General features: G+C 42.1%; 1 protein-coding gene across 1 annotated transcript in view; it reads right to left on the bottom strand.

Moving 5' to 3' along the window:
• Nucleotides 1-5,054: 5,054 nt before the first annotated feature.
• The window catches only part of ASB7 (ankyrin repeat and SOCS box containing 7), a 54,189-nt gene continuing 32,869 nt past the window's right edge, over nt 5,055-26,374 (bottom strand). Inside the window, exon 3 of the mRNA XM_006872137.1 lies at nt 5,055-5,194. Coding sequence (XP_006872199.1) covers nt 5,055-5,194 — 140 coding nt within the window. The remainder of the gene's footprint in view (nt 5,195-26,374) is intronic.

The raw sequence follows: 26,374 nt of genomic DNA, 5'->3' as shown, positions 1-26,374 counted from the left end.
TATATAGAGTGGGCAATAATACCAGCGAGGTATTGTTCAGCATTTACCAAAGGACAAAATTCAGAAGGTCTAGAAAAGAAGGTTGAATGACAAGTACAGGGAGGAAGCAGGAAACTGATTCTACAGTGAGAGGACTGCAATCGTTGAAATGAAGTCCATGGTCTGTCTATTCAATGGAAACTCACGTGTAAAGGTTCACTCAATTCACAATAAAAATCAAACAAAAAAACACCAAACAAAAGGTAATGCAACTATTCCATGACCTCTGAGAAGAACTCTATTTATAACAATCACAAATGAGTCCGTGGCTTTTTATTTAAGTCCTATCTGCAGAAGAGAAATAATTCACTTTAATCAGATCCCTTTCTTTCTAGTGGGTATGGATCTTTGGAATGGATACATCACAGCTTTTGGATGCACAACATAAACCCAGCCCCAAGTACACTGGGTATAACTAAGTGAATGAATCTACCAGAGCACATCAGAAGGCTCATGTGTAAGATACTCGTGCAGACAAGAGACTAAGCTCCACCCCCACCCCCACCCCCACCCCGAGTTAGGAGTTCCAGGTTCTATGGTCACTTTTATAATCTCTCAGAGCTGGCTAAAAGTCACACTGCTGCCTCGCTTCTTTTCGATTGTGATTTGGAATGCTGTCAAATATCATTAGCATTTTTCGAGATGATAAAGAAATACCTATAAAATGTATCATCTCTTCAGGACATACAAGACAAAATAATGACCGCTATTTACAAGCACACCGCGAAGGCCACGGGAGTGCCGCCATCTTAGTGGCGCCAGTTTTGATTAGCTAAGAGACCCACAGGTAATCACAGAAGAGCTACTGATAGCTTTCACCTTTGAGACCCAACTACACGGGACGTGGAAATAGTTCATCAAGGAGACAATCTGCTTTGTCAATAGCTGGTACACCTGTTTTTGGAAAAACAATACACTTATGTGATACTTGAAAAGAAACAGAAGTAACAGCGCTAAGCTATTGTTCAAATCTGAACTCCTCTGCTGATCATTAGCAGTAGTCTCAAACGTCCCGTTTTTTGGTCTTCATTGATGCCAAACCCCTGACAAGTCTGCAACAAGATTTTAATTCCAAAATGTCAATTCTGCTTGGGGTGCACAAAATAATCTGTCCTCCCTTTTTCTAAACACACCATCATTTGAAATCTCCCTCAAATCAAGCTGTGTACGCCTATGTACCCACCCAGCAAGCCCACAGCAGCTGAGTCCATTCTGATTCATGGCGACCCTGTGAGATCATAAAAGAGAACTGCCCCATCTGGGGTTCCGGCCCATAAATCTTCACAGAAGCAGACTGCCTGCCACTCCTTTCTTCCAAAGAGCAGCTGTTGGATTTGAACCAGCGATCTTTTCAGTTAGCAGCCAAGCTCTTTAACCACCGTACCACCGGGGCTAGTGCCCCTGTATAGGGCTTCCGAGAAGCGGCTGGTGGGTCTGAACTGCCAACCTTGCAGTGAGCAGTACAGTGCTTACTCTACAGCACCACACCAGGACTTCCAGGATAGAAGGAGTGGAAATTCCCAGTTACTTTGCTTCAATTTCCTGCAGGCTGATAAATGAACTCAAATTCAGTGCACTGAACTCACTGAACCACTGTGAGTGGCTAAGAGCTGACGACTCTCGATAGTGGTGGTGGTCTTTATATCACACTCTTCCCCAATTCCCAGAGATCGGAAACACTCACTAATGAACAGAGAGCAGAGTTTTGGGTTTGTTGGTTTCTTTCATTAAATAGCTGGGAACATTAAAATGTTAAGACACACTTGAAATAAAACATGAGTCCAATAACGTTTTTAACCAGATTTATGTTTTGTTTTTTGTTTTTTAATTCAAATTGACCCAAAGCAAAACTTACGTTACAAAGGAAGAACAAAATACATTATGATAATAACACACGAGGATTTACATGAAAGCTAGATTTGGGGTAAATGTCCTCATTCCAATCACATTCTGGGCTAATGAGCAATTTTGCAGAAAGTCAGGCTCTCTATTTCATATGGTCCACTCTGGTCATTAAACTACACATTCTTGTCTCTTAGGGTGCATCTGACAAGTCACACTCCAGATGTGATCCTCACTACTGCCAGAATACTCAATTCTCTAGTGGAAATGCTGTTCCAAGCATGACTGATAATGGATCACAAAACAAACCAGTCAAGTCTTCCAAACTAACAAGCGTGGGTGATTATTCTGTAGTAAATAGTTCAAGAATATGGAAATTAAATAATCTAAAAACACTCTTACTCTGCTGTACATTTATCAACACAAATATTTACACACACAAAAAACCCCAAAACAAACAAACAAAAAAAAACTCTTTTTGAAAAGATGAGGTTTGCAGTTCATTAATGAGCATACTCTTTTGTGAGCCAGTTTCTTTGGTGTATTTGCCAAATATAGTTTATAAAGGTTTAGTCACAGGCTTAAATAATACGTTTTTAAAAATATATAGCAGGATCAATGACAAATCTGATAGGTTCTGAGCATTTTAGTCAAATTCTGGAAAAACCGATTATTAGTTGATTTCCTGAAAATATTTGTTCTACTCATTCTGTGACTCCAGAATGCTTCTCAGTCAAATCCAATTCAAACACAGACCTGGTACACTTATCACAGTATTCCACTAATGACCAACGTGGAGAAGTTTTAGGTATTGTTAAATATGATGTGTGACTGGGATTTTACTAACAATAAAAACAAAGCATTTTTTATGTGTCCAGATAATTCAAACATCAAATAAATAAGGGAATTATACGCTTCTCCATTATAGAGAAACTTCAATCCAGGAAGAGCGCTCATAAATTTTTTTTTTTTTTTTCTCTGAAGTCACAGCAGCAGAACAGAACAAAGAATTTACCTTAATCGGATCTTTTTACTCGGAATTCCCTGACTCAATCTCAGTGGCTAACTTAGTTTGCAAATCTTTGAGTGGTTGGGGAAAGAAAATCATTTGAAATGCACTGAATTAATACATATGTGAGGAGTAAGTCCTATCTGAATGGAACGGTAAGGTTTCTGTGGACAGGGCAGGCCTCCCAGGCACCCTTCCTGTCTCGTCTCCCTGGGCCGAGGCTTTGAGAAAGAAGCGACACTCCACCTATTTCTGGGTATGCCATGAATGGCCCTGACACCACAAATGTGCCACCGCTCTGGCCTGGATATTGTTTAAAGAACGAGGCCAGACTTCTGCCCTTTTATTCACATGAGACTCTTTTGTGGCGATAACATTTGGGGATACATTTTGACTGGGAAAAGGATACACCGCCCATTCCTATATATTAGGTACAAGTGACAGTTTGGGAGCCGTTACGAAATCAGCCTAACTCTGGATGGCTGCCTACGAAAGAGTCCATGGACCACACCAGCAACCCTCCAGAGCATTCGTTTCGTGAAGCTGCTCACTCACCAGACACCTGGGCCTGCTTTGGCACACCCGACCAGATGCTCTGATGCCAATGCTATTCTGAATCCAAGGGACCACACTTTGTGCTTGGGGACCGAGCACCGCTGCCTCAGGAAACAGGCGAAGCGAGAGCAGACTCCTCCTGCATTTCTGGTCTTAGTTACACACCTCGGTTGAAATAAGGTTAAGCTTAAGGACTCAAAAGGAGATACTCTTTTCGCTTTGAAAACGTCTGCCAGCAAACTTATCACTGGTGTGTAAATACTCTGACATTTCCCAAAGCACTAAGAACAATACTGGACATTTGACGAGGTTCCCCTAAAGCTAAGACCAGGCCAAATCAAGCACAGAACACATTTTCAACGGCATCATCTTTGATTGCTATTGGTACAGACACATTATCAGATCCATGTTTACCCTGCCAACATATGCCCAATCAGCTCAGCAACGAAAGTCAGTCTCGTGAAGAGCTTTACTGTATCACCTCTAAACAGACACGAAATGTTGAATTAACATATCCGGAATCAACCAGGCTCAAAAACGTGTATCCATTAGAAATTTTACTCTTGAAATAGAAAGAAACGAAACATCACGAAAGCATCCCAGATTATTGAACTGATAAAGCCAAATGGTTTGAGAATATTTGGGGCTGTTTTTAAGGAATACTCTATAACCAGGAAATGACGTTTTCTGTCGAAAGTGGGGTGAAAAGCAAAGCCTCCAATGGCAATGGCACTGCCACCGTAGGGTTCTGCCACGACAGTTACAGTGGTGGTGCGTGTTCTCGGGCCTGTGAGAGCTGACTGTGGAATGACGAACCCCAAAGGGAGCAATGGATCAAACACACCAGTAAACGTATTGCACAGGAGACACCGCTTTAAAAACAGAATGCACTGGCATTAGAACGTGATTTTCTTTCCCATTTTTAAAAAGCACAATTTAGCTAGAGACAGAAGTTGAGACCCAAAGTCTCTGGGTAGTGTACTACGGCTGTTAAAAAAATAAGTAAGCACACCAACAGGAAAGCGAGGTACTGGATTTATGCTGTTTGAAAGTTACATCAATTAGGAAAAGAACAGTTTGAAACAGCCAATTTGTACTCGTTAAAAATGAAGGAGGTGACAGCATCAGTTATGGAATTTCTCAGGGTTATCTTCAGATATAACCCAGTAACCCCACCCCCCACCCCCACCAGGGTGAAACTGGGCCTCCAAATGTTACTTCAACAAATGCTTTGCTGGTTTAGAATGCACGCCAATAAAACCTGAAACAATTTGGAAAGGGTAAGTTCTCCACTCTGACTCTGCCTGTTTCATTTTGGAAAAACAATTTTTCTATATGCAGTATTGTATAGAAGAAAGCTTGGACCTCATAAACTTGGACCAAGAAACCAAACTCAGACCTTCAAGCATGTGGTGTGTGTGTGTTTATATATATAAAAATCCCTCCCCTACAATGAAAACCAAACAAAACCCCCAAAAACCTAGAAGTGTATACCTGCTTTCTGACTTCACAGCAATCAGAAATTGCATAGGATATACTTTGTGCAAGGCAAAACCCCTTTTAAGTATCAGGAACATAACTTGTCATCTCGCTCACAGCTCTGTGAATATCAGATATCATCAAACTTGTGTTTTAAGTAGTCTTTCATGACCTTGGCAATTGGCAGATCATCAAGTAGTTTTAGGTTTTGGAGGCCTATGCATTGTCGAATTTTAATTCGGCACAGGTCCTGTAAGTTTCTGGGCTGCCCTAGAAAGACAGAAAAGAAGAAAATGTTACAAAGCATAATATTTAAGGCAATCTTTTAGATTCTGAAAAGAATTCTATCTCTGGGAAGTGACTTTACAAGCCAAGCATTGGGTGCAGAGGAGGCCAACTGGAGTGTTGTAGGGACCTCTTTGTGAAGTCTCTTCTCACGTGACCCTTCTCACAATCTGGGATTGGGAGCGGGACTGACACTTGCAGCTTCGTTTTGTAGATAAGGATACTAAGAAGCAAAGATCTAAGGAAACTCTTCTGTATCAGACAACCAAGTAAACCACTAGACAAGAGACTGAAGCCAATTCTGATTCTGAGTCTGGTGTTCTTTCTGCCACAAATAGGAATGATGTTCGCGTCCTGGCTACACCGCTCATATGCTGGATCAACCTGTGTGAACGAATCGCTCAGTTTCTCTGATCCTTGGTTTCTCCGTCTCAAATGTGAGTTTGTCACTCTCTTTCGAGGACGCTGGAGACCAGGCACACAACCAGTCTCTGGGAGATTTCCCAGACTACACCCGCCCACCTGCTCACCGTCATTCTGGATGGAGCACTGTCCAGATGAGGGAAGGAGGGAGGAAGAGCAGAGAGAAGTTTGCAAAAGCACCTCAAGCTATTTTGAATTGATGCCTCGAAACCTCAAGACCTGACCACCTGCCAATAGAAACCCTGCTGTAACTTAACACGAAAAGAAAAATCATAAAATCCAATTTCCTTTACTTCCAAAATACTTGGACCAAAACAATACAGATGACCACAAACCCAAAACTTCTTAAGCAACACTTCAACAGTGCTGGAATTCACATAAAGTAGGTCTTCAAATTAAACAGTAGTGTAACAACAAAAGCTAACCTATACTGAATGCTCACTGTATGCTATGTATTGTTCTAAGCTCTTGACACACAGCGACTCCTCCTTTATTCATTCAATGAGGGATGTACTTAGATCACCACCTCCATTTTACTGATTTCCTGAGCCTCAGAGATGAAGTAACACGCTGAAAGTCACGTAGAACACCATTACTTCAGCGGGTCTCAAACTTCCTGGTCTCAAAACCTCTTTACAGTTAAAAAAAAAAAAGAAAAGAAAGCTACTGAGAATCCAAAAGAACTTTGTTTATGTGCTTACATTTATCAACATTTAACATATTTGCAGATAAAACAGAAATTTTAGAAACACTTGTTAATGCCTTCAAAATTAACAAAACTCTTACTATATGGTAACGTAAGTAACACTGTTATTTATTAAAAATATATTTCCCAAAACAAAGAGGAAGATAAAAAACCCGAGTGGGAAAAGTGGCTACATTCTATAGACTCTATGGTCTGGTTTAATGGAAGGCAGTCAATTCACCGTAGGCTTTGCATTCAATCTACTGAGATAAAAGAACTACAGGCTTACACTCAGAACAAAAAGACTGTGAAGAAATAGTACTAGTATTATTATGAAAGTCATTTTACAGATACCCTGAAAGGGCTCTGGGAAGTCCACGGGTCCCTAGACCACGGTTGGATACTGGGGTTGTACTGGATAATTTATCTCTTACTTGAATTGTACTTGTTTTTAGTGGCAAACATTATTCAAAATTAATTCTTCATAAATGAAATGGCTTCTTAAAAGCTCAGACCTCTGCTCTGCACACAGGCCTTCCAGGAGCAACTTAATGTGTGGTCTCTTAACAGTCAACAAGAGATACTATTGGTTTCCTGGAAGGTAACTGGGGATGTTATGTACCCACAGATGCGTGCCCTGGGAGCCCACCCTGATGTGTCTCTTGGTGTGGTTATGACACCTTCATCTTTCAGATCTTTGTTACAATGCACTTCATCGGGGATACAAGGTCAGGCTCCGTACGAGGTACCCTCAGAGCTCCTCTCTTCTGTGGCACTTACAAGGGTGAGTTCACATTTACTTGGGGATGTACTGATGCTCAGGGTCCTTCCTGTTTAGCACGTTTCATGAGAGCTAGCTTCTGGTGCCAATCTAAAGCCAACGTATGACACAGCACTCAACTAAAACTGGTTAAATGAATGAAGTTTAAAAGCATAAGTGGCAACTCATTGAAATACTAACAATGTCGAACAGCAAGTCATTTTCTAGCCTGTTCTGGATAGTTTTTCATCACCATTAGGGATGATACCTTTATGAAGTTATCACTGCCAGGTTTCAAAAAGTACTTACATTATTTGATCTTCAACTACAACGCAGAACACGAATGAGATGTGAATCTTCTTTTTAAAAAAATGAAGAATTTGATTTTCCTAATAGACGATAGCTTCTTATCAAGTATAGTTTTAATAAAAAGAATCACCTCAATACATTCAGGTAAAAACAGACATGGGAAAAACATATATATTCTAAGATAAGACAAAAAGTATTCTTACAAAATAACAGAAACCTTTCTTAAACATGTGCTTTCTCAACACATCCTCCACCTAGGTCCATACACTTGGAAGGCACGGTTCCCATTTCTTTAGCTCTTTCCTAAAGAACTCTACACTCTGATTTACATCACATCAAAATGGCAGTTTTGGCATCCTTGGGGGACTCAAATCATGTTCCTTTGAAATGTTCTTTGAGTTTTAGGAATAAGAAGAAGTCTTAGGAGTAAGATCAGGGAGACAGTATGGATAGGGTAAGGTTTGCCAATGAATTTCTCATAGGACAGTCCTTGTTATCCTCAAAGAAACAGCAGGTGCATCGTTATGAAGGACAAGAATTCTTCAGTGCAACTGGGTTGGTTTTCTTCTAATGCAGTTTTCAATCCACTTAAATTTTCCTAATAATAAGCTCCTGTGATCCTCCTGTGTCCTGTGAGAAAATCTATCAGGATTTCACCTTTGCAGTCCCCAAATGCATTCACTAGAACCTCTGAGCTCATCTCTTTGTCTTGAATTTTACTGGCCCAGGAAATCCCCTAAGAAGCCACTTTTTTGATAGGACCTAGTTTGAAACTACCAGCTGTTCCGCCGGAGAAAGATGAGGCTTTCTGCTTTTGTAACAATTTACAGCCGTGGAAACCCTATACAGGGTCACTATGGGTCAGAACCGACTCAACGGCACTTAACAACAACAACAATCCGGTGCGGTACTTTGGATAAGCAATAGACCACACGATTGGTTTGAATCACAAGGTCAGTGGTTCAAACTCATCAAGCGCTCCTTGGAAATCCTGTACAGGGTCACTGTGAGTCGGAATCCCCTTGACCGCATTTAACAATAGCATTGACACCTAGGGAGTCTTGTTGTGGCGCTCTAGGATCAGCACTAGACTGCTAACCACCAGACTGGTGACTCGAACCCACCAGCTGCTCCCGGGAAACCCTATATAGGGTCACTGTGATCAGACGCTATCAACAGCGCTTCACAACAACGAGGACACGAAGAGAAATGAGAATACTGAGAGAACTTGACTGCAGTCAGCCGCTAATCAAAGACATGCTTGAATAGATTTGTCTGGAATAAATCCAGGCATGTATGAACTGAACCCTACTAGTAATACTTTTTGCCTTACTGAAATGAAAACATATCATAAAAGTGGTAAAAATTAAATTATTTGGCTATGGTGAAAAAGAAGGGATTAAGACAAAAGTTTACCTACTGGGAGATGTTCAGATACAGTTGTGTTTTGGAGCAAAATGTACTCTCCGAAAATGACCACAACTATCTCCTACAGCTCAACTTCTTTGTACAGTGTGCCAGGAAGTTCCTGTCATTAAGCGACGGAAGTCTATGTTCCCTCCCCTGGAAACTGGGGGAGCCTGTGACTATGGGACAGTGGTGCTTGGTGACTTCTAAACTTAGGTTGTAAAAGGGGATGGGGGTCCAGATTTCACCTGGCTCTTAGGACACTCACTCGTGGAGCACAGTCACCATGCCACCAAGGAGTCTATAAAAAGGAACTGCGGTCACAGCGGACTTGGCTGAGCTCCCAGCCAAGAGCGAGCCATTCTGGAAGGGAGGAGCCCCTAGGGCAGTGGCTCCAGAGGACATCGAGTGGAACAGAGATGAGATGGCCCTACTGGGCAGCCATCGACTAAATGGCACATATGTGATTAAAATAAGAAATGATCAGTTTAAGCTCCTAAATTCTGAAGCATCAGATAACGGAGAGTCAGACTGGAAAGCAGGGTGCTGCTGTAACAAAACTCTCGCCTCTGTGGATGAGGCAGTAAAAGAAGCTAGAAAGACACTGAGAAACACGGAGCAGGAAAATCTAAAGGGATTGTAAAAAGCTGAAAGGACTTTGGTGAGGAAAGTAACGATAAGAAAGCTTAACGCTTGTTACTGGCGGATAGAGGAGAGAAGACTCTTAGTATGTAATGGTGGAAAGTTTTAGCAACCCTGTCACCTGCAATAATGCGGAAAAGAAGAAACGCCCTAATCATTTCAATTATCTAGTTAAGGAAATTTCACTGCTTGTTTTTGTGGTCTATGATGTGCTAAATAACAAATGATTAAACATAAAAATCCCAGGACTTCCTGAGTTTAAAAATAAAACTCTTCATCATTCCTACACAAATTGTTCTCAATCTCAGGAAAGACTTCAGGCCCAAGATCACCTCCAGGGTAGACCCACAGATCTATCGTTAAGACCTCAGAAAGAGCTCAGGTGGTACCTCACAGCTTTCAGACTGACAAAGTCCCTCCAGGTCTTCATTCAACAGGAGGGTTCTGAAGGAGCCCTGCCCACCCCACAGTCCTCTCACAGGGGTCCCAATGCAGAGAAGGGCTTTTCTCCAGTTTAAGTATATTATCATCTGACACACAAAAATTCTACAGCTTTAAAAATCAGCTGTGATCGAAAGCAACAGACACAGCACACAATGCAAAGAGGCTTCTGGACCCTGGCATTTCCATGGTCAGAAGCATGGGAAAACTACTCAAAGGTAAGTATGGGTTATATAGGTATAGAACCAAATCGAGCTACCAAGAACTGGTAGTGTGTGCCTGGCTGGATTTCAGCCTTTGGAATGGGAACGGCTACATCTGCCCCACAATTGTATGTTGGGTATGTGGGGGACAGAGAAGGTACCTCTTCAGTTCACAGCTTTTCAGACTGAGGTGACGTACTGAAGGAGCTGATTTTATGGAACTACATCCAAGAAGCCTCATCCACATCTGGACCCAGTTTCAATGACAAGATCCTGAATATGATGTCACACTGCGGTGAGGGCTTGAGACGCAGGAGGAGGGCATGAGTGCTTTCCGCACCCAGAAGGGATGTACGCAGTCATGGGCAGAGGGTGAACTGTGCTACACTGTATTCTCCAAAGACAGCCATACCACCACCTGTCTCCTCCCACATGTCCTTCTGATAATGTGAATGACCTTCCTACTACAAAGAGAGGGCTCTATTGTCCTTCCCTTGAATCGAGACAACTTTGACAAAATGATGTGCATAAAAGGCAACACAGCTTCCATCTGGCTCTCTTGGGACACTCACTATTGAAACTCAGCCATAAAGAAGACCAAGCAGCCCGTGAAAACGTCACTGTGGAAGGCACCCAGCAGCCAGCACCAACATGTAAGCTGGTGGGTTTTGTTAACTACGTTGAGTTGCTTATGACTCCCAGTATCAAATTTCTAAGGAGTGACTCGTAGGTTTGAACTGCCAACCTTGAGGTTAGCAGTCTAGTGCTTATCCTACAGTGCCATATCAGGAATCATCTTGAGAGTAGATCTTCAGCCTCCAGTTGAATTTCTCCAGCCTACAAGACACCACATGGAACACAGATGAGCACCCCTCGACCTAAGCACTCATGATCAAAGTGGTAATTGTTGTTTTGAAACCACTACCTTCAGGATCCTTTCTTATGTTCATTAGGTAACAGGAATACATTAATACCTGATTCTAGCAAGGACTAGGATTCTACCTCTCAAAATAAAGATTTCAACATATTACTGTTTAAGAGAACCCAAAACACTTGACCACTAAATACAAGATTATACAGCAATAATAAACTCTTAAAAAATCAGGGTAAGGCCTAAGCTTTAAGATTTCCTCACTGGAGTATTACTTTTTTTATGACCTGAAAATGAAGTTCTTTATTTACCTCTATTCATGGTGAGAAGTATTATTTGTAAGTAGCTAAAATGTTCATTCACACTCTGTGGTTTCCTTTAGGGTGAAAAAGAGTGAACCAGGAATCCTGAAGGAGGCAGAAGACGCTGTTAGGAGATTTTCTGAAGACATCATACAAGTCAAGCACTAGTTTTCTCCTCAAGACGCATAATGTGCTAACGGAAGCCTTGCTTCCTGCATCAGCTGGCTTCCAATCACATTAGAGATGGATAAACGGGGGAGGGGAGGGAGCCAAGGATTATAGACCAACACTGGGTAGTCTTATTGTAGCAACATATCAAGTTTGCATAAACTGGTAAGAGAGAAAGGTAAATGCTGACTCAAATCATGAAAACACTTAAGCATCTTATTAACTAAGTTTTTTTTTTGGGGGGGGGGAGGGGTGGAATAATTTCAATGAGCATTGGGCCTTAATGCTCTATTAAAAACAAACAAACAAAAAACACAAGAGAGGCATTCTATTTTGAAAATGAATTTTCCAACTAGAATTCAAAATGCCAACTGCTACTTCCTGCAAGATGATGGACTAGGCAAATGAACCATACAGACCCTCTACAGGAAAGATGGTGGTGGTTTGGTGGTAGTGTGCTGTGGAGTCCGTTCCAACTCATACAGTCTCCTATAGTGTTTCCGAGGCTGTAAATCTTTACGGAAGCAGAGAGCCTCATCTTTCTCCCGCGGAGCCAAGTAGGACACGAGAGGCAACATAAAACAGATACAGATGAAAATTCTGGTACCATGAACTTCAGAAGAGAGGTTAGTGCGGCTGAGGGAGTGCTTGCTGGGAGGAGGGGCTAAGCAGGGAGGGCGAGTGAGGGAGTGTGCCTGGTGATGCTGCTGGACCCGTTTTGGCAGCAGAGGGAGGCCTGGCAGAGCAGGGTCATATGGAGCACGGGAAAGGTGTGATTTCTTTCTTCTCCCCATATTCCTCTGGTGACCAGAAGCGTGGCCAGCTCCCACCCTCACCCACCCTCAGCACAGCGCCTGTCCTCTGGGAGTTCCGAGTCTTGTGGTTGGTAACCACGCCAAGGTGCCATGGGGGCTGGCTGTGCAGTTTTGGTGCCTGGGTTCAGGAGGGCTTGGCTATACAGACCTAGGAAACCCACAGAGCCACCAAACTAGCATTTAGCCAGTCACACTAGCCCCAGCTTCCCTGTGGTCCTAAAGAACACTGGGACCAGCTCCATCAAGAGCCCCCCCCAAACTGCTAGCAGACTGAAAAAGCCCTGAATATAGGTAACACCATCTAGGGCCAGGAACTCTGTCGTCACATCCCTTCCACGACCACCTCGTCAGCTCCTTGAATTGCAGTATCCCACCTGAGATTTCTCCATTCTGGGTCCAACAACTGCACTGCTTATTTTGACAAATATGACCACCGCACAATGCCCTGGAGACAACAGACTATTTTAGTTCACGTGGAAAATAAGAAAGAATGGCTCACACAAATGATTAAGATGCAGAGCCAGAAACAATTCGGAGGAAGAAAAGGTAATGGAACTTACTGAAAAAGAATTCAAAAGAATGGCAATTAGGTACCATCAAAGGATTGACAGACAGATCAAGGAAAACACAACAAAAACTTTAGAAGAATTCAGGAAAGCACTACAAGAATAAACAAACAAAATAAAAGCAAATTCTGTAACAATACAAAACCTGTAATTAGAAATCCAGAAGACTAATACTAAGTTCTCAAAAACTGGACAATACACTGAAAGGGCAAAAGAGAAGATTCAAAGCAATGGGAGGGAGCCCAAATTAGTTAGAAGAGAAATCTCTCAATACTAGTATGCTAGAAGAACAATAAGAAAAAAGAACGAAAAAATTCCAAAGAAAGCCTAAGAGTTACGTGAGATACCATGAAAAGACCAAGTTATAGGTGATAGGAATTCCAGAACTGCAAGAAACAAACACATGAAGAAACCGTAGAAGAGTTGTTGGAAGACAATTTCCCTAACAGCATGAAAAGTGGGAAGGTAAAAATACAAGACGCTGAATGATTCCTACACAGGACAGATCCCCAAAGAAAATCATCAAGACATATCATAATCTAACTTTCTAAAATCAAAGACAAGGCAAGATTCCTGAGAGCAGCTCAGAAAAAGCAGTCAGTTACTTACAAAGGAAAGCCAATAAGACTCTGATTTCTCAGCAGAAACCATGCCATACGCAAGAAACAAAACTCTGAAAGAAAAAGACTGCCAACTAGAAGCATATACCCAGCAAAGGTGTCCCTCAAATACCACAGCAAAATTAGGATAGTTCTTGAGAAACAGGAATCAAAAGAAATTTGTAATGACCAGACCAACTAAACAAAAAAACACTAAAGGATGTTGTTTGGACTGAGAACCAACAGGAGCAGCAGCCAACAACCTGAGACTGACATGTGTGACAGCCACCCCCAGAACTCAATCCAGATATGTAGTAGCTGTTGTAAACTGCCGTCGAGTCTGCTCCAATTCAGAGCACCCTTTGGACGGTTTTCAAAAGGAGCAAGTGGTTGGTTTGAACCATCAACCCTATAGTTCAAACCAACCTTGAGGTCCAATGCTTATCCTACCAGTGCCACACCAGGACTCCGGATATACAAGTACTTAAAGCTGTGGGGGTGTCAGACTGCAAAGTTGTTTGAACTACATGGTCAGTGGTTCAAGCTCACCAGTTTCTCCTCGGAAACTCTATACAGGGTCGCTATGGGTCGGAATCGACTCGACGGCACTCAACAGCAATAACAAAGCTGTGGGTTAATGCGCCAGACTGCAAAGCCGTTTGAACTGCAAGGTCGGCAGTTCAAGCTCACCAGCTGCTCCTCAGAAACCCTACACAGGGTCGTTATGGGTCGGAACCGACTCGATGGCACTTAACAACAACAACAACAAAGTTAAACAAACCTTCAAGACTAAAAACAGGGAACTAGAGATATACATGTATAATGAAATCAACCACAAAGCAAGAAGAGGGAAAGTGTAGATACAGTTCAGCCAAGTAGCAAGGAAGTCAGGGAGATTTCAAGAAAACAGCCTGTTTCAAGCAGTAAAAAAAAAAAAAATTATAATAAATTACAATGCAACCTCAGAGAAAAAAAATAATACTTGTGAATCAAAATTTTAAAAAGAGGCAAATCAGAGAGATTTAGCAAACAGGCCCGATAATGAATGCACTGGACCAAAAAGTCAGTTTGAACTTCAAGATCAGCAGCTCAGACTTACAGGCCTCTCCTCGGAAAACTCTATACGGGGGTCGCTATGAGTTGGAATGGAACAACAACACACTAAAAATGAAAATGGACTCAGCACAGAAAATTACGTGGAGCAAAGAACCCAGCAGCACAACAGTTACAACAACAACAACATCAAATCACACAAGAAAAATGACAACAGCCAATGCATACAGCTATTGATAACTATACTGACTATATCTGGATTCAATGTTCCAGTCAGGAGACATAAAGCGCAGAATCAATCAGAAAACAAGATCCGTTAGCATGCTGTCTACAAGAGCCACATCAAAAAGATGGAGACAGCCTAAATGCCTCTCAACAGAAATGCTTAAACTTTGGTGTATCACACAATGGAATGCCACAAAATACTGACGAACAATGATGCCTCTATGGAACACCTCACAACAAGGCTGAACCGGAAGGACGTCATACTGAGTGAAATTAGTCAATCACAAAACAATAAACAGTGCATGACACCACTGCTGTCAAAAGTTCAAGGTTTTCTTGATAAAAGAACAATCTATGGTGGATATGGGAGGAGAGGAGTAGAGGAAATTATTCATGGGCTAGAGGGTAGGTGTATGTTAACAGGGGTGACAGGGCAGGCAACAAGAGGGAGGGTAGCACTTGCAGATAAGACCCACTTGACCTGGCTTCAATGACTGATGATCAGAGCTCAACCAGAAGAAGAAAGAAAAGGAAAAAAGAATAATTTGATACAATTTGATGAACTTGACCTACACCTATGGATGCAGTAGCTCAAAAGAGGGCACAAATCTTTACTCCCACCCCCTCCATACACAGAGTAGACAGGGATGGACAACTTGGACATTGGCTACCCAAAATGAGTGGGCTTCAAAGGCAAGAAGTGACTGGCTTACAAGCTTTCAAGAGGGAACGTAGATCCAGAGGACATGGAGGAAGGTAGAATCTCCACTGAGTAGTATCCAATCTGTCTAGGAGGGACTGATGAAATGAAATGTGGATGGGTCTCTTGTAATACAATAGTGAATCACCGTTATCAGGACTGATTGGGAGAGTTGGAAATGTAAAGGTAGATGTTTTGTAGCAAAAGGAGGGGAGTGATTAACTTTTCAGTCTAGGAGCAGAGGTCCCTGGGACCATCAAGGGAGAAGAGCAGAGAGCGGGACCCTACCCAGAGAAGCAGTGATGCCTGAGATTGAAGCAGTGACGATGACATCGGAAGGTGGAGCAGCTGGGGACTCTAGACACAGAGAGGGAGAGGGACTGTGTGCTGACGACCAGGGGGGCAGACTTGTCGTGTATACCCTTTGGTTGGCTGATGATGCATGGAGGGGATTTTAACGATAGCAATGATATACGATAGGATGAATGTAAAACTAATGTTCTCCAATGTAAACTATCACACAATTCACAATAAAACATTAAAAAAAAAAAAAAAGATGGGGGGTAGCAGAGGAAAGATGAAGGTAGTAACAGGAGATACAGGGAGGAATGAACTAGGTAAAGTGAATAGAGGTCAATGCTGCTAACTGCTGGTACATGGAGGGGATTATAATCATGTAGTGAAGCAAAATATATGATTTGTTGAATGTAAAACTGATGATCTGCTCTGTGAATCAATTCACAATAAAATTTTTAATACATAAAAAATAAAATGCCAACTCTCCATTTCAGAAATAATTTATAGAAAAATGTATCATAAAATTAAAGTGATACAACTTTAATTGAAGGCAAGCAGCTACAAAACTACCATCCCAAAAAGATAGAAAAGCTTGAGCCTTTCTCAAGGAAGAAAATGTACTTTTTAGGCCTAAATATGGGATTCTGAGTGGTACAAAACAGCTGGCTAGCTCAGGGGCTTAATTTACAGGTTAGAGGTTTAAGTCTAACCAGTTGTTGTTGTTGTTGTTGTTGTTGTGTGCTGTGGAGTCGGTTCCCACTCACAGCGACCCTGTACAGGGTTTCTGAGGCTGTAAATCTTTACAGGAGCAGAACGCCTCATCTTTCTCCCGCAGAGCGGCTGGTAGTTTCCGAACTGCTGACCTTAAGGTTCACAGCCTGATTTGTAACCACTACGCTACCAGAGCTCCTTAGAGGCACCTCAAAAGAAAGCTTTATGGTCCAAAAAATCAGCCACTGAAAACCTTGTGGAACACAGTTTTACTCTGACTCCCAGGAAATCTTCTTTTGTCTGAACTGACTCGAAGGCAACTGGTTTGTTTGGTTAGGCGTAAGTATGATTGGAAAGTTTTACTCAATTTGCTATTGATTTTTCTTCTCCTTAAAAAGTTTATTAAGGATTTTTCAAGTATCTAGTTTTTTTAAGATTTCTTGACAGTGTAAGATTTCTGTCTACAAAAGAATCTTTAATGACAGACATTTAATGGTGGTTTAAAACAAACACTCATTCTGGTGCCAGACTGCTAAATTTGCGTCCTGGCCCAACCACCTACTATCTGTGTAATCTTGGACCAACTAGTCTGCTGTCTCAGTTTCTTCATTGATGAACTGAGGAAGGTGATGATACCCGCTTCATAAGTTTTACAAGTAAAAGGAGTTCGTTTTGGTAAAGTACCTAAGAACAGGGCCACACACATAGTAAGAGCTAGACGTATTTGGTTAATAAATTAAAAAATATTAATTGTAAATACTGCTAAAGATAATGTTTACTTCCCTTTCCCAGGAAGGGAGAAAGCTTTGAATTTGGAGTCTTCATTTTCTTGGTGTTAAGACAGTAAGAAAACTTTACATGTTTATATTACTCTGTGACTCTCAAATTATTATAGAATTAATCTGACAACAGCCTTCTGTGGGGGCTCAGTTTTAATCCCTCTCTTTTAAAAGATCAAGACACAAATTTATAAGGGTAGAGGGAAAGGCCACATTCTAAAGTCTCACGTTTCCGACTAGACAGTGGGACAGTGACAGTATTAACGTAACAAACTGTACTTATGAGACAAAACTTTTATCCAAGCAAGCATCCTCTCAAAACAGAAAGGAATGTGATGGCGGCCGGCTCCCCTGACCTCAACTCCTCCAGGAAGCCCAGCATACCTCACTCAGGTGCCTTGCATTCATTCTCATCAAAGGACTTTCGCACCTGCCCCCTAGAAGGACTTTTATTTGCCAAGTAAACAAAGAGGCACCCACAGACTAACTGGAGGAGGTCACACACTAACGGACAGTTTTATGGTAAAAGTAACTAGGAGTGCATTCCTGGGAACCAGTCCTGGGCAAACTGAGTGGGCTTGTGCTCTAGAAGTCTACTCCACGGCCTGCCTGCAGCCGAGATGTGTGGGCTTCTAACTGTACAAAAAGAAGTGCAGTGAAGTGAGTAGTCAGTCATTTACTGTTCCTCCACCAACGGACAGCTACCTCCTAGCCTTGGTGGTGCTGGGGGTAGGCGCTGGGCTGCCAACTGCAAGGTCGGTGGTTCAAACCTGCCAAAAAGATGAGGCAGCCTGCTTGTGTGAAGACTTACATCTTGGAAATGATAAGGAGATGTTCTACTCAGTACTACAGGGTCGCTGTGAGTCAGAATGAACCCAAAAGCAGTAGGTTTGTGTTGTGTTGTGTTTGCTATATACTAGGCATTGTTGAGTGAAAACCTAGAAAAATCATCAAAAGTCTGATTACTTTATTACACTGCTATATTTGTAGGAATACCGTCTTAGGAATAGATGGGTATGTCTGAGAGAGGAGTACTTGCTTTCCAAAAAAAAAATTTCTTTCAAAAATATTTATTGAGCACCTACTATGTACTCAGCTACGCACTACACCAAAGATTAAAAAGGAAGGGAAGAGAAGAAGCAGCAGAGGAAAAGACGACAGTGGAAGAGAATAAAGGGAATAAAAAGAAAAAAATCAACACGAATACGCACATTGTTTGCAAGGCATTTTAGACACGTAATTCCTACCCTGTTGAATAATAACTGCTTTGCCATGGGATTATAACCTGAGGGGATACCTCACCAAAGAGTGTAATTTAAGGAATTATAAACATTGGGGGAGGGGGTGCAGAAAAACTACAAGGTATTAGTACTAATGAACTACAATGGAATTACATAATAGTTCAAAGGGTTATTAGCCCTTCCATTTTGTAAAGAAGCCCGTCATTAATGGTAATTGGTCAGTATAAAAAAGGAAATCAGCTTTTGAAGGGTCTGGTCTAGTATAAATTACAAAAGCGGGGCCAGCAGCGTAATTTAGGAAATTAAACAGCCTAAAACACCTCCCTTGAAACACTGGTCACTGAAATGATGATATGCTGCCGGGAGTGCTTTATTCAGATAAAAACATCTGGATTCATAAAGGTAGACAGAGAGGCAAAACATTTGTAAGTAACCCAAGTGAAGAAAATGAAAACAAAACAAAGTAGCCAAGGCTTTTTGTGTTCTTTTGCTTTTGTGTGGTGGTAAAGGTTGGAGGGCAAAGAAATTTAACCTCCTCCTTCTGTTCCTTCAAGAGAGTCTTTTCCACCTTAGGTCATCAACTGAAATAGTCTCCCTGTCCACTTTATCTCAGCTTCCCAATTTAAAAACCTACTTGACTCCTTTGCTCTGGCTTCAGAATTCCCATCACAGAGAATTAGCTTTAATGACATGTCTCTTGTTCACAATTTTCCCACAGGCAAATCAGCTTTGCTCCCTGTTCATTAACAAGCGACAAGAAATCTCTAGATGCTGCTATCAAAATAAGAAAGTAACACAAGACCTAAGAAAAAAAGTTCAGAATAATATTTTCTGTATTAAAGCATCTTTTTAAAAAAGTGATGTCAGACTGCACGGGTAAGGCAGGGTGAGTGATACGTGGGGATTTACCTCTGCTGCTAATACATTCCTGAATGTAGTAGAGCAAACAGGTGGTAAAACTACAAAACCTTCGGCAGCATTAACACATACCTAGAGGGAATGAGTTCTTGGGCCAGGGGCTCAGAACCATAAGTCTTGACACCATGGTCAACTGGCATGACATGGTCCACAAAGACAACAACATTCTACGCCCTACTTTGGTGAGTGGTGACTGAGGTCTTCAAAGCTCATGAGTGGTCATCTAAGGTGTACACTGCTGGTCTCTTGCTGTCCAGAGGAAAAAAGAATGATGATATGGAAGACGCTTGGAGACCATTAGCCAATGGACTAGTGGACCATGTGAACATGGCCCTGAGACCAGCAGAACTAGATGGGGTCTCTGGTTACCACGGCCAACTGCTCTGAAAGGGATCATATTAGAAAGTCCTGGATAGAGAGAGAAAATGTGAAACAAAATTCAAAATTACAAAGAAAAAGGTCAGAAAGTCTATTGGAATCCTGAGATTGTGGCCCTTGGTCACCCTTCAGCTCTGGAACTGAACTCACACATGAGGCTTAATTTTCAATCAAAAGCAATAGATACAGGGGGGAGGTATGCACACCATAGCATGGTTCAACCATTCAAGATCAAAAGGCCAGCATTTACCTAAGGACAAACTACAGAAAGGCTAGGAATGGAGGAGAGATGGAGACAGTAAACATAGGAAGGTAGTGAACAGGTGATGTTACATGGAGGGAACTGCAGTCATTGAGATGAAAACAAGTGGATGCTTTGTTGAAGGTAAAAGCTTCACTCATTTCACAAGAAAAAAATGTGATGGAAAAGGATTTACAACTGTACAATTGTACCTAAAGTTGGTTGTAAAAATTGCAACTGAAAAATTGAACTGGGTTCAGCTGAGAACGTCCGGCCTAAACTTAAAGCCATGCTATTCATTCCTACTCTTTTAAAAACTGTTTAAAATCTTGGTTTTAGAAGTTTTACTTCGGCAGCTAAACCATCAATACTTGACAACTGCTGTAATTTGAAAGCCCTGGTGTGGCTCTGCAGGCTAATACGCTGGGCCACAAGGTCAGCCGTTTAAACCTACCAGTTGCTCCTCGGAAACCCTCAGAGTTGCTATGGGTCAGAACCAACTTAACAACAACTGCTGCAATTTAAACAAGAATATATTAAAAGTTACTGCTGTGTTTATAAAATAAACCAAACCCACTGCCAACTAATGCATTCTGACTCACAGCTGCCCTGAGTAGGGTTTCCACATCTTTACAGGCGCAAAAAGCTCACCTTCCTCCCACATGGCGGTGGATTTGAACGTCTACCCTCACTATGAGTTGTTGTTGTTGTTGTTGTTAAGTACCGTGGAGTCGGTTCTGATTCATAGTGACCCTGCACAGGGTTTCTGAGGCTGCAAACCTTTACGGGAGCATACAGCCTCATCTTTCTACCACGGAACAGCTGGTAGTTTCAAACTGCTGACCTTGAGGTTAGCAGCCTGATTCGTAACCACTATGCTACCAGAGCTCCTGTGAGTAGTCCAGTGCTTATCCTACAACACCACCAAGGCTTAAACACCTGTGGTTGGTGCTTTAGAAAGCAACCACCCTAAGTACTTGGCAGATTAAAGTCTTATCTCATGCAAAACTACTTACACAACTCAATTTCCCACCCACCTTATCTTTGAGAAATATGAGCCATTTGATTCTTTAAACCATGCAGATAAAAATATAATACAGTCCTCCCTTTTACATACCACTGAAGCTCACTGAGTAGTTGCTTCAGATGTCAGCTGGAATTACAAATTACTGTATCAACTTAAAATCCATTGCAGCCAAATCCAACCAGCATCCTCTCTGCCTGACGAATAATCTACAAGGCCAGGGTTTATCGCAGAAAAAGCTATGGTTTGTAAAAGTAGGCTGCTTGGCTAGTAAAGAAAGCTAAATGGTTTACCAAGACACCATGGAGCCTTTGATAATACTGTGAATCTCTGAAACCAGGTTTTGCTGCTAGCCATCCAAATGCATATGACTAATGAATCTATTTGATACTGCAGCATCTGGTATAACATCACTTCTGAAGGCACACTTCAGGAATCGCTGTTCTCTACAAATCCCGGTGTGGCGCTCTGGGCTAATGCGCCAGACTGCAAACTCGTTTGAACTTCAAGGTTAGTGGTTCAAGCTCACCAGCTGCTCCTTGGAAACCCTACACAGGGTTGCTATGGGTCAGAATTGACTCGATGGCACTTAATAACAACAACAAATCCTAAGTACTAAATCACGCTAGAACCGGGCAACCAATAATTTAATACATTTTATTTTAAGCACAGATTGTAACTGTAAGCAATAGAAATATAGTAAAGACTCATCAAATTCTCTAGTAGAATAGTGGTTACGAGTAGGGCTGCTAATCTCAAGGTCAGCAGTTCAAAACTACCAAGGGTTCTGCAGGAGAAAGATGAGGCTTTCTGCTCCTGTAAAGATGTACAGACTTGGAAACCCCGTACAGGGTGGCTATAGTCGAAACTGACTCCACAGCACATAACACATAACACAGCACATAACCACCATGCTAATGGGATGACCTTAAAATTCTGCAGAAGCTGTGTATCAGGAGGTATCAACCTTTTAGTTATGAGATCCTTTACATTCTTAGTATTGGAGGACCTCAAAAAATTGATATTTTTGTTTATATATGTTATATTGTTGTTGCTGTTGTTAAGTGCCGTCGAGTCGATTCCGACCCATAGCTACCCTGTATAGGGTTTCCAAGGAGTAGCTGGTGAGCTTGAACCACTGACTTTGCAGTCTGATCCATTAGCCCACAGTGCCATACCAGGACAGCTCTGACTCATAGTGACCCCTATGCACAGCGGAATGAACCACTACCTAGTTCTGCGCCATCCTCACGATTTAGTCTGAGTCCATGGCCACTGTGTCAATATATCTTGTTGGGGGGGGGGTGGTGGTGATAAATCTTCCTTTTTGTCGCTGGCCATTCTGATACCCTGAGGTACAAATAAGTATCTGGGCATTCTGGCTGTATTTCTTCTGGCAATCCTTGGTACTTTTACTATGCAGCAGATTTGCCTAATGCAATGTCGTTTGATTTCTTGACTGCTGCTTCCTTGAGTACTGTTTGTGGATCTGAGCAAAATGAAAACTGTGCCAACTTCAATGTTTTCTCCATTTACCACGACGTTATTTATTGGTCCAGTGGTGAGGATTCTTGACTTCTTTTAAAGGAGGTACAATCGATACTGAACGCTGTGGTCTTTGATCTTCATCAGCAAGTTATTTTAAGCTCTTTTTGTTTTCACCAAGCAAGGTTGTATCATTTGTATATTGCAGGTTGTTAATGAGTCTTCCTCCAATCCTGATGCCACATTCTTCTTCATATACTCCAGTTTCTTCGATTATTTGCTCGGCATACACACTGAATAAGCATGGTCAAAGGATACAACCCTGGCACACACTTTTCCTGATTTTAAACCATTCATTGTCCCCTTGTTCTGTTCTAACAACTGCTCTTGATCTGTGTATAGATTCCACACAAAGTACAATTAAAGTATTTTGGAATACCTATTCTTCACAGTGTTATCATTTGTCATGATCCACACAGTCAAAAGCCTGTGCATAATCAATAAAGCATAAATAAACATCTTTATAGCATTCTCTGCTTTCAGCCAAGATCCAGCTGATGTCGGCAAAGGTAACTCTAGCTCCATGCCCTCTTCTAAATCTGACGAGAGTTTCTGGCATTTCCCTGTCAATGGACAGCTGCAATAGTTTTTGAAGAATCCTCAGCAAAATTCTATTGCAAGTGATATTAATGATATTGTTAGATGATTTCTGCACGCTGTCAGGTTACCCTTTTTAGGACTGGGCACAAACATGGACGACCTCTTCCAATCAGTTGGCCAGACAGCTGTCTTCCAAATTTCTTGCCATAGATGAGTGAGTGCCTGCCTGCAAAGATGCATCCATTTGCTGAAAGATTTCAGTTTGTATTCTATCAATTCCTGGAATCTTGTTTTTGGCCAATGCCTTCAGTGCAGCTTAGACTTTATATTTATGTAGGTCATGTCTATCCATATTTATCATAGTTAGAAATTAAAATTCAGATATTTTTTAATTGTACTGATTTATTAAAACTGATAATAGAAATTTATCATCAGTTGAACTATCACATTTGAATGGGGAAAAACAAAACAACAACAAAAATCTGCTTCCCAAAACAAATTTGGGAGAAGACGCTGTTTTCCATTCTTGCAAGTCTCTTCAATGTCTAGAAGACACATCTCTGCTTCTGCATTCCATCTGCAATATGCTCTTTGATCTATGAGGTAGATAGTTTTCCCATTGTCTAATCAGGTCCAGAACCCATGAGCTGATCCCAGTATACAGATCATCAACATTCTATCTTTTATCAATTCATAAGATTAAAAGTTCTCATAAGTAACCGACTGATGGTTCGTGGAGTTTCTCTTTTTCTTAAAAAAGATCTGATACTCTGAATAATCCCTGGTTCATACACTAAGGCCATCAAGTTGATTCAAACTCATAGAGACCCCTGGATAGAGATTCCAAGGATTGGCTGAATGGGTTTGAACCATCAACCTTGAGGTCAGCAGCCCAGTTCTTACTCCACAGTACCATACCAGGACTCCATCATATAGTGATTGATGTTGTTGTTAAGTGCTGTTGAGTTGGCTCAGACCCATAGAGACCTTGTATAGGGCTTCCAAGAAGCAGCTGGTAGATTTGAACAACCAACCTTGTGGTTAGTGCCAGAGATGAAAAACAATCACTAATAATTCAATTCTTCAGGGTGAGTTCCATTATCATCGAACCATATCCATGGTGTTTAAGCTTTGATTCCAGAACACTCTTTCATGAAGTGATCATGCTGAACCTCTTTAACAACATGGTCTTGTGCTTTTCTTGGTTGAGCACACAGAAACTGCTCTTTCCTCACCAATTTTCCAGAGGGCGACATGAGTTCAAGCCATTCTTTAAGAAAGGACAGGTTTCTGGATGTTGGAAACTTGGTCTGTTTGTGGAGAATGGTGTAACAACAGCTCTTGGTGGCCTCTCCAAAATTTATTACTAAGACATTTCATCTGCTCTGTTTGTATGCAGCGCAGTATCAGTGCTAACTCTTCTGAGACACCCACCTTCAGAGTTTTTATGGTATGTTTTCTAAAGACCAGTATTTAAATTCCAGGATTATGATTTTCTTGATCTCTTTCCAATGTAAGCAATATGCCTTTAGTGGAAATGGTGCAACGAACAGTAAAGTGATCCTGAACAAAGACCTTCAAGAGGCAATGGAGTTCTCAGATGACCAGCCATTTATAGAGGAGCTGGAGGGGAGTAAGCAGACAGGGCTTCCTGCTCCCTGATGTACCCGATTTTCTTTCACTACGGCTTTCTAGAGCTTAGTGGAGTATCAGCTATGATTGGGCCTTTGAGCACACAACCATTCTTCACTAGGCAAAAAGATGTATTCATTCGGCAAATAAGGCACAGGTGATGAAGCAGAAACACTCAATTGGCTTTTGGCACGAAACAATATTAGAGTCCAGAAGTAACGGATAGGAACAAACGATAACGTCAGCCTTAAGAGACAGATGGCCTCTCAATTGTGAAAAGTGTTTCCTCCGTCCCCACCCTTTGCATGTGCAGCCAGCCAAGGAAGCACATCGCTGAGGACCTCCTGGACGCCAGGCTCATTCCCGTCAGCAGTGGAGAACGCAAACCCAAACCCAAAGAGGCCGGCTTGTCCAGTTTTCTCTCTGCCCCTAAGTTTTTCAGGGAGCACGTGGACTTCTCTGAACTCCACATTCCAGTTGACCAGCAACACTGCTATGGTAGGAGTCCCCCACTCTGAGGGCTCAGGGAGAAAAGGTGCTGCCGACTCGCTCCTCCCATCCACCGGCCTGGCTTTCTATACGCTGCTGGGTCTGGGCCAAGTCTGCTGGCAGCACGCAGCCCTCACTGTGGGCTTCCCCGAACCCTGGTAGTAAAATATTTTAAGCAACATTTACATAGGACTTGAAACGTGACAGGCAGTATTCTAAGGGCATTACAAGTATGAACTCATCTAATCCTAACAAGCCTCTTGTTGTTGTGAAGAGCCGTCGAGTCGGTTCGGACTCATAGTGACCCTGTATAGGTTTTCCAAGGAGCAGCTGGTGAGTCTGAAGCATCGAGCTTGCGGTGCAATGCATGTTCTCAGAGCGGCACACTAGTTCAGATAAAGGCCCTGCAGTTCACGGTCATAGCTAGTACGGGGCAGAGCTAATGTCTGAACTTGGGCAGTAGCTCTAGGCCACAGTGCGAACGACTAAGCAAAAATACTGATCAAAAGGGGCTGAGGGAACAAACAAGATGGCGGATCGGGTGGACGCGTAGTAAAAGAGCTTCGTCAACAACACAGAATACCAGACCAAGCAGGCTCAGGGGCTGGTCCCAGAACTCTGAACCACATATAAAGGAATATTTAGAAGGTTGGAAGGCTCACAGCTGGGGGAATCTGTGGCAGAAGCAAGAAATCCATTGCTTTCTAGTCTGCGACACTCAGTGGCTCCAGGAGCCGCCATCTTGAATGAGACCACGTGGGGGAAGGATCAGAGCGGCCACAGATGCCTGGCACAAGCGCACAGATAAAGGTGTGGACATTCTTTTCTTTCGGTTTCTGTTCATTGGTCCCTTGTTGTCTGCGCACCTCCATTCTGGTAACTACAGGGGTCTCTGAGCTAGTGGGCACCCCAGCCCCACCCTCAGAGGGTTCTACTATGCATGCGCACAGATCTCCTCAAAATTTAAAGAAACAGTTTCCAATTAAAACCAAACTGCCGGCCCTGAACTGTTTCAAACTAGAAAAAAGGCCTGAACGGGGATTATGGAGCGGGACAAGCAGACATAATGGAAATAAGCCGAAAATTAAATCCTAAGTTACATCAAAACAACCAACAGTAGTATCTTGAAACTTCTCAGGAAGAAGAGTGAAAAGGGAAGCCCATTTCCTGATCACATCTACCTGGAGGCATTCAGAAAGCA

The sequence above is a fragment of the Chrysochloris asiatica genome, unplaced genomic scaffold (genome assembly GCF_000296735.1).
Source record: "Chrysochloris asiatica unplaced genomic scaffold, ChrAsi1.0 scaffold00184, whole genome shotgun sequence".
Lineage (NCBI taxonomy): Eukaryota > Metazoa > Chordata > Mammalia > Afrosoricida > Chrysochloridae > Chrysochloris > Chrysochloris asiatica.
Note: the sequence above shows the minus strand (reverse complement) of the source record. Positions and strands in the feature narration are given on the sequence as shown.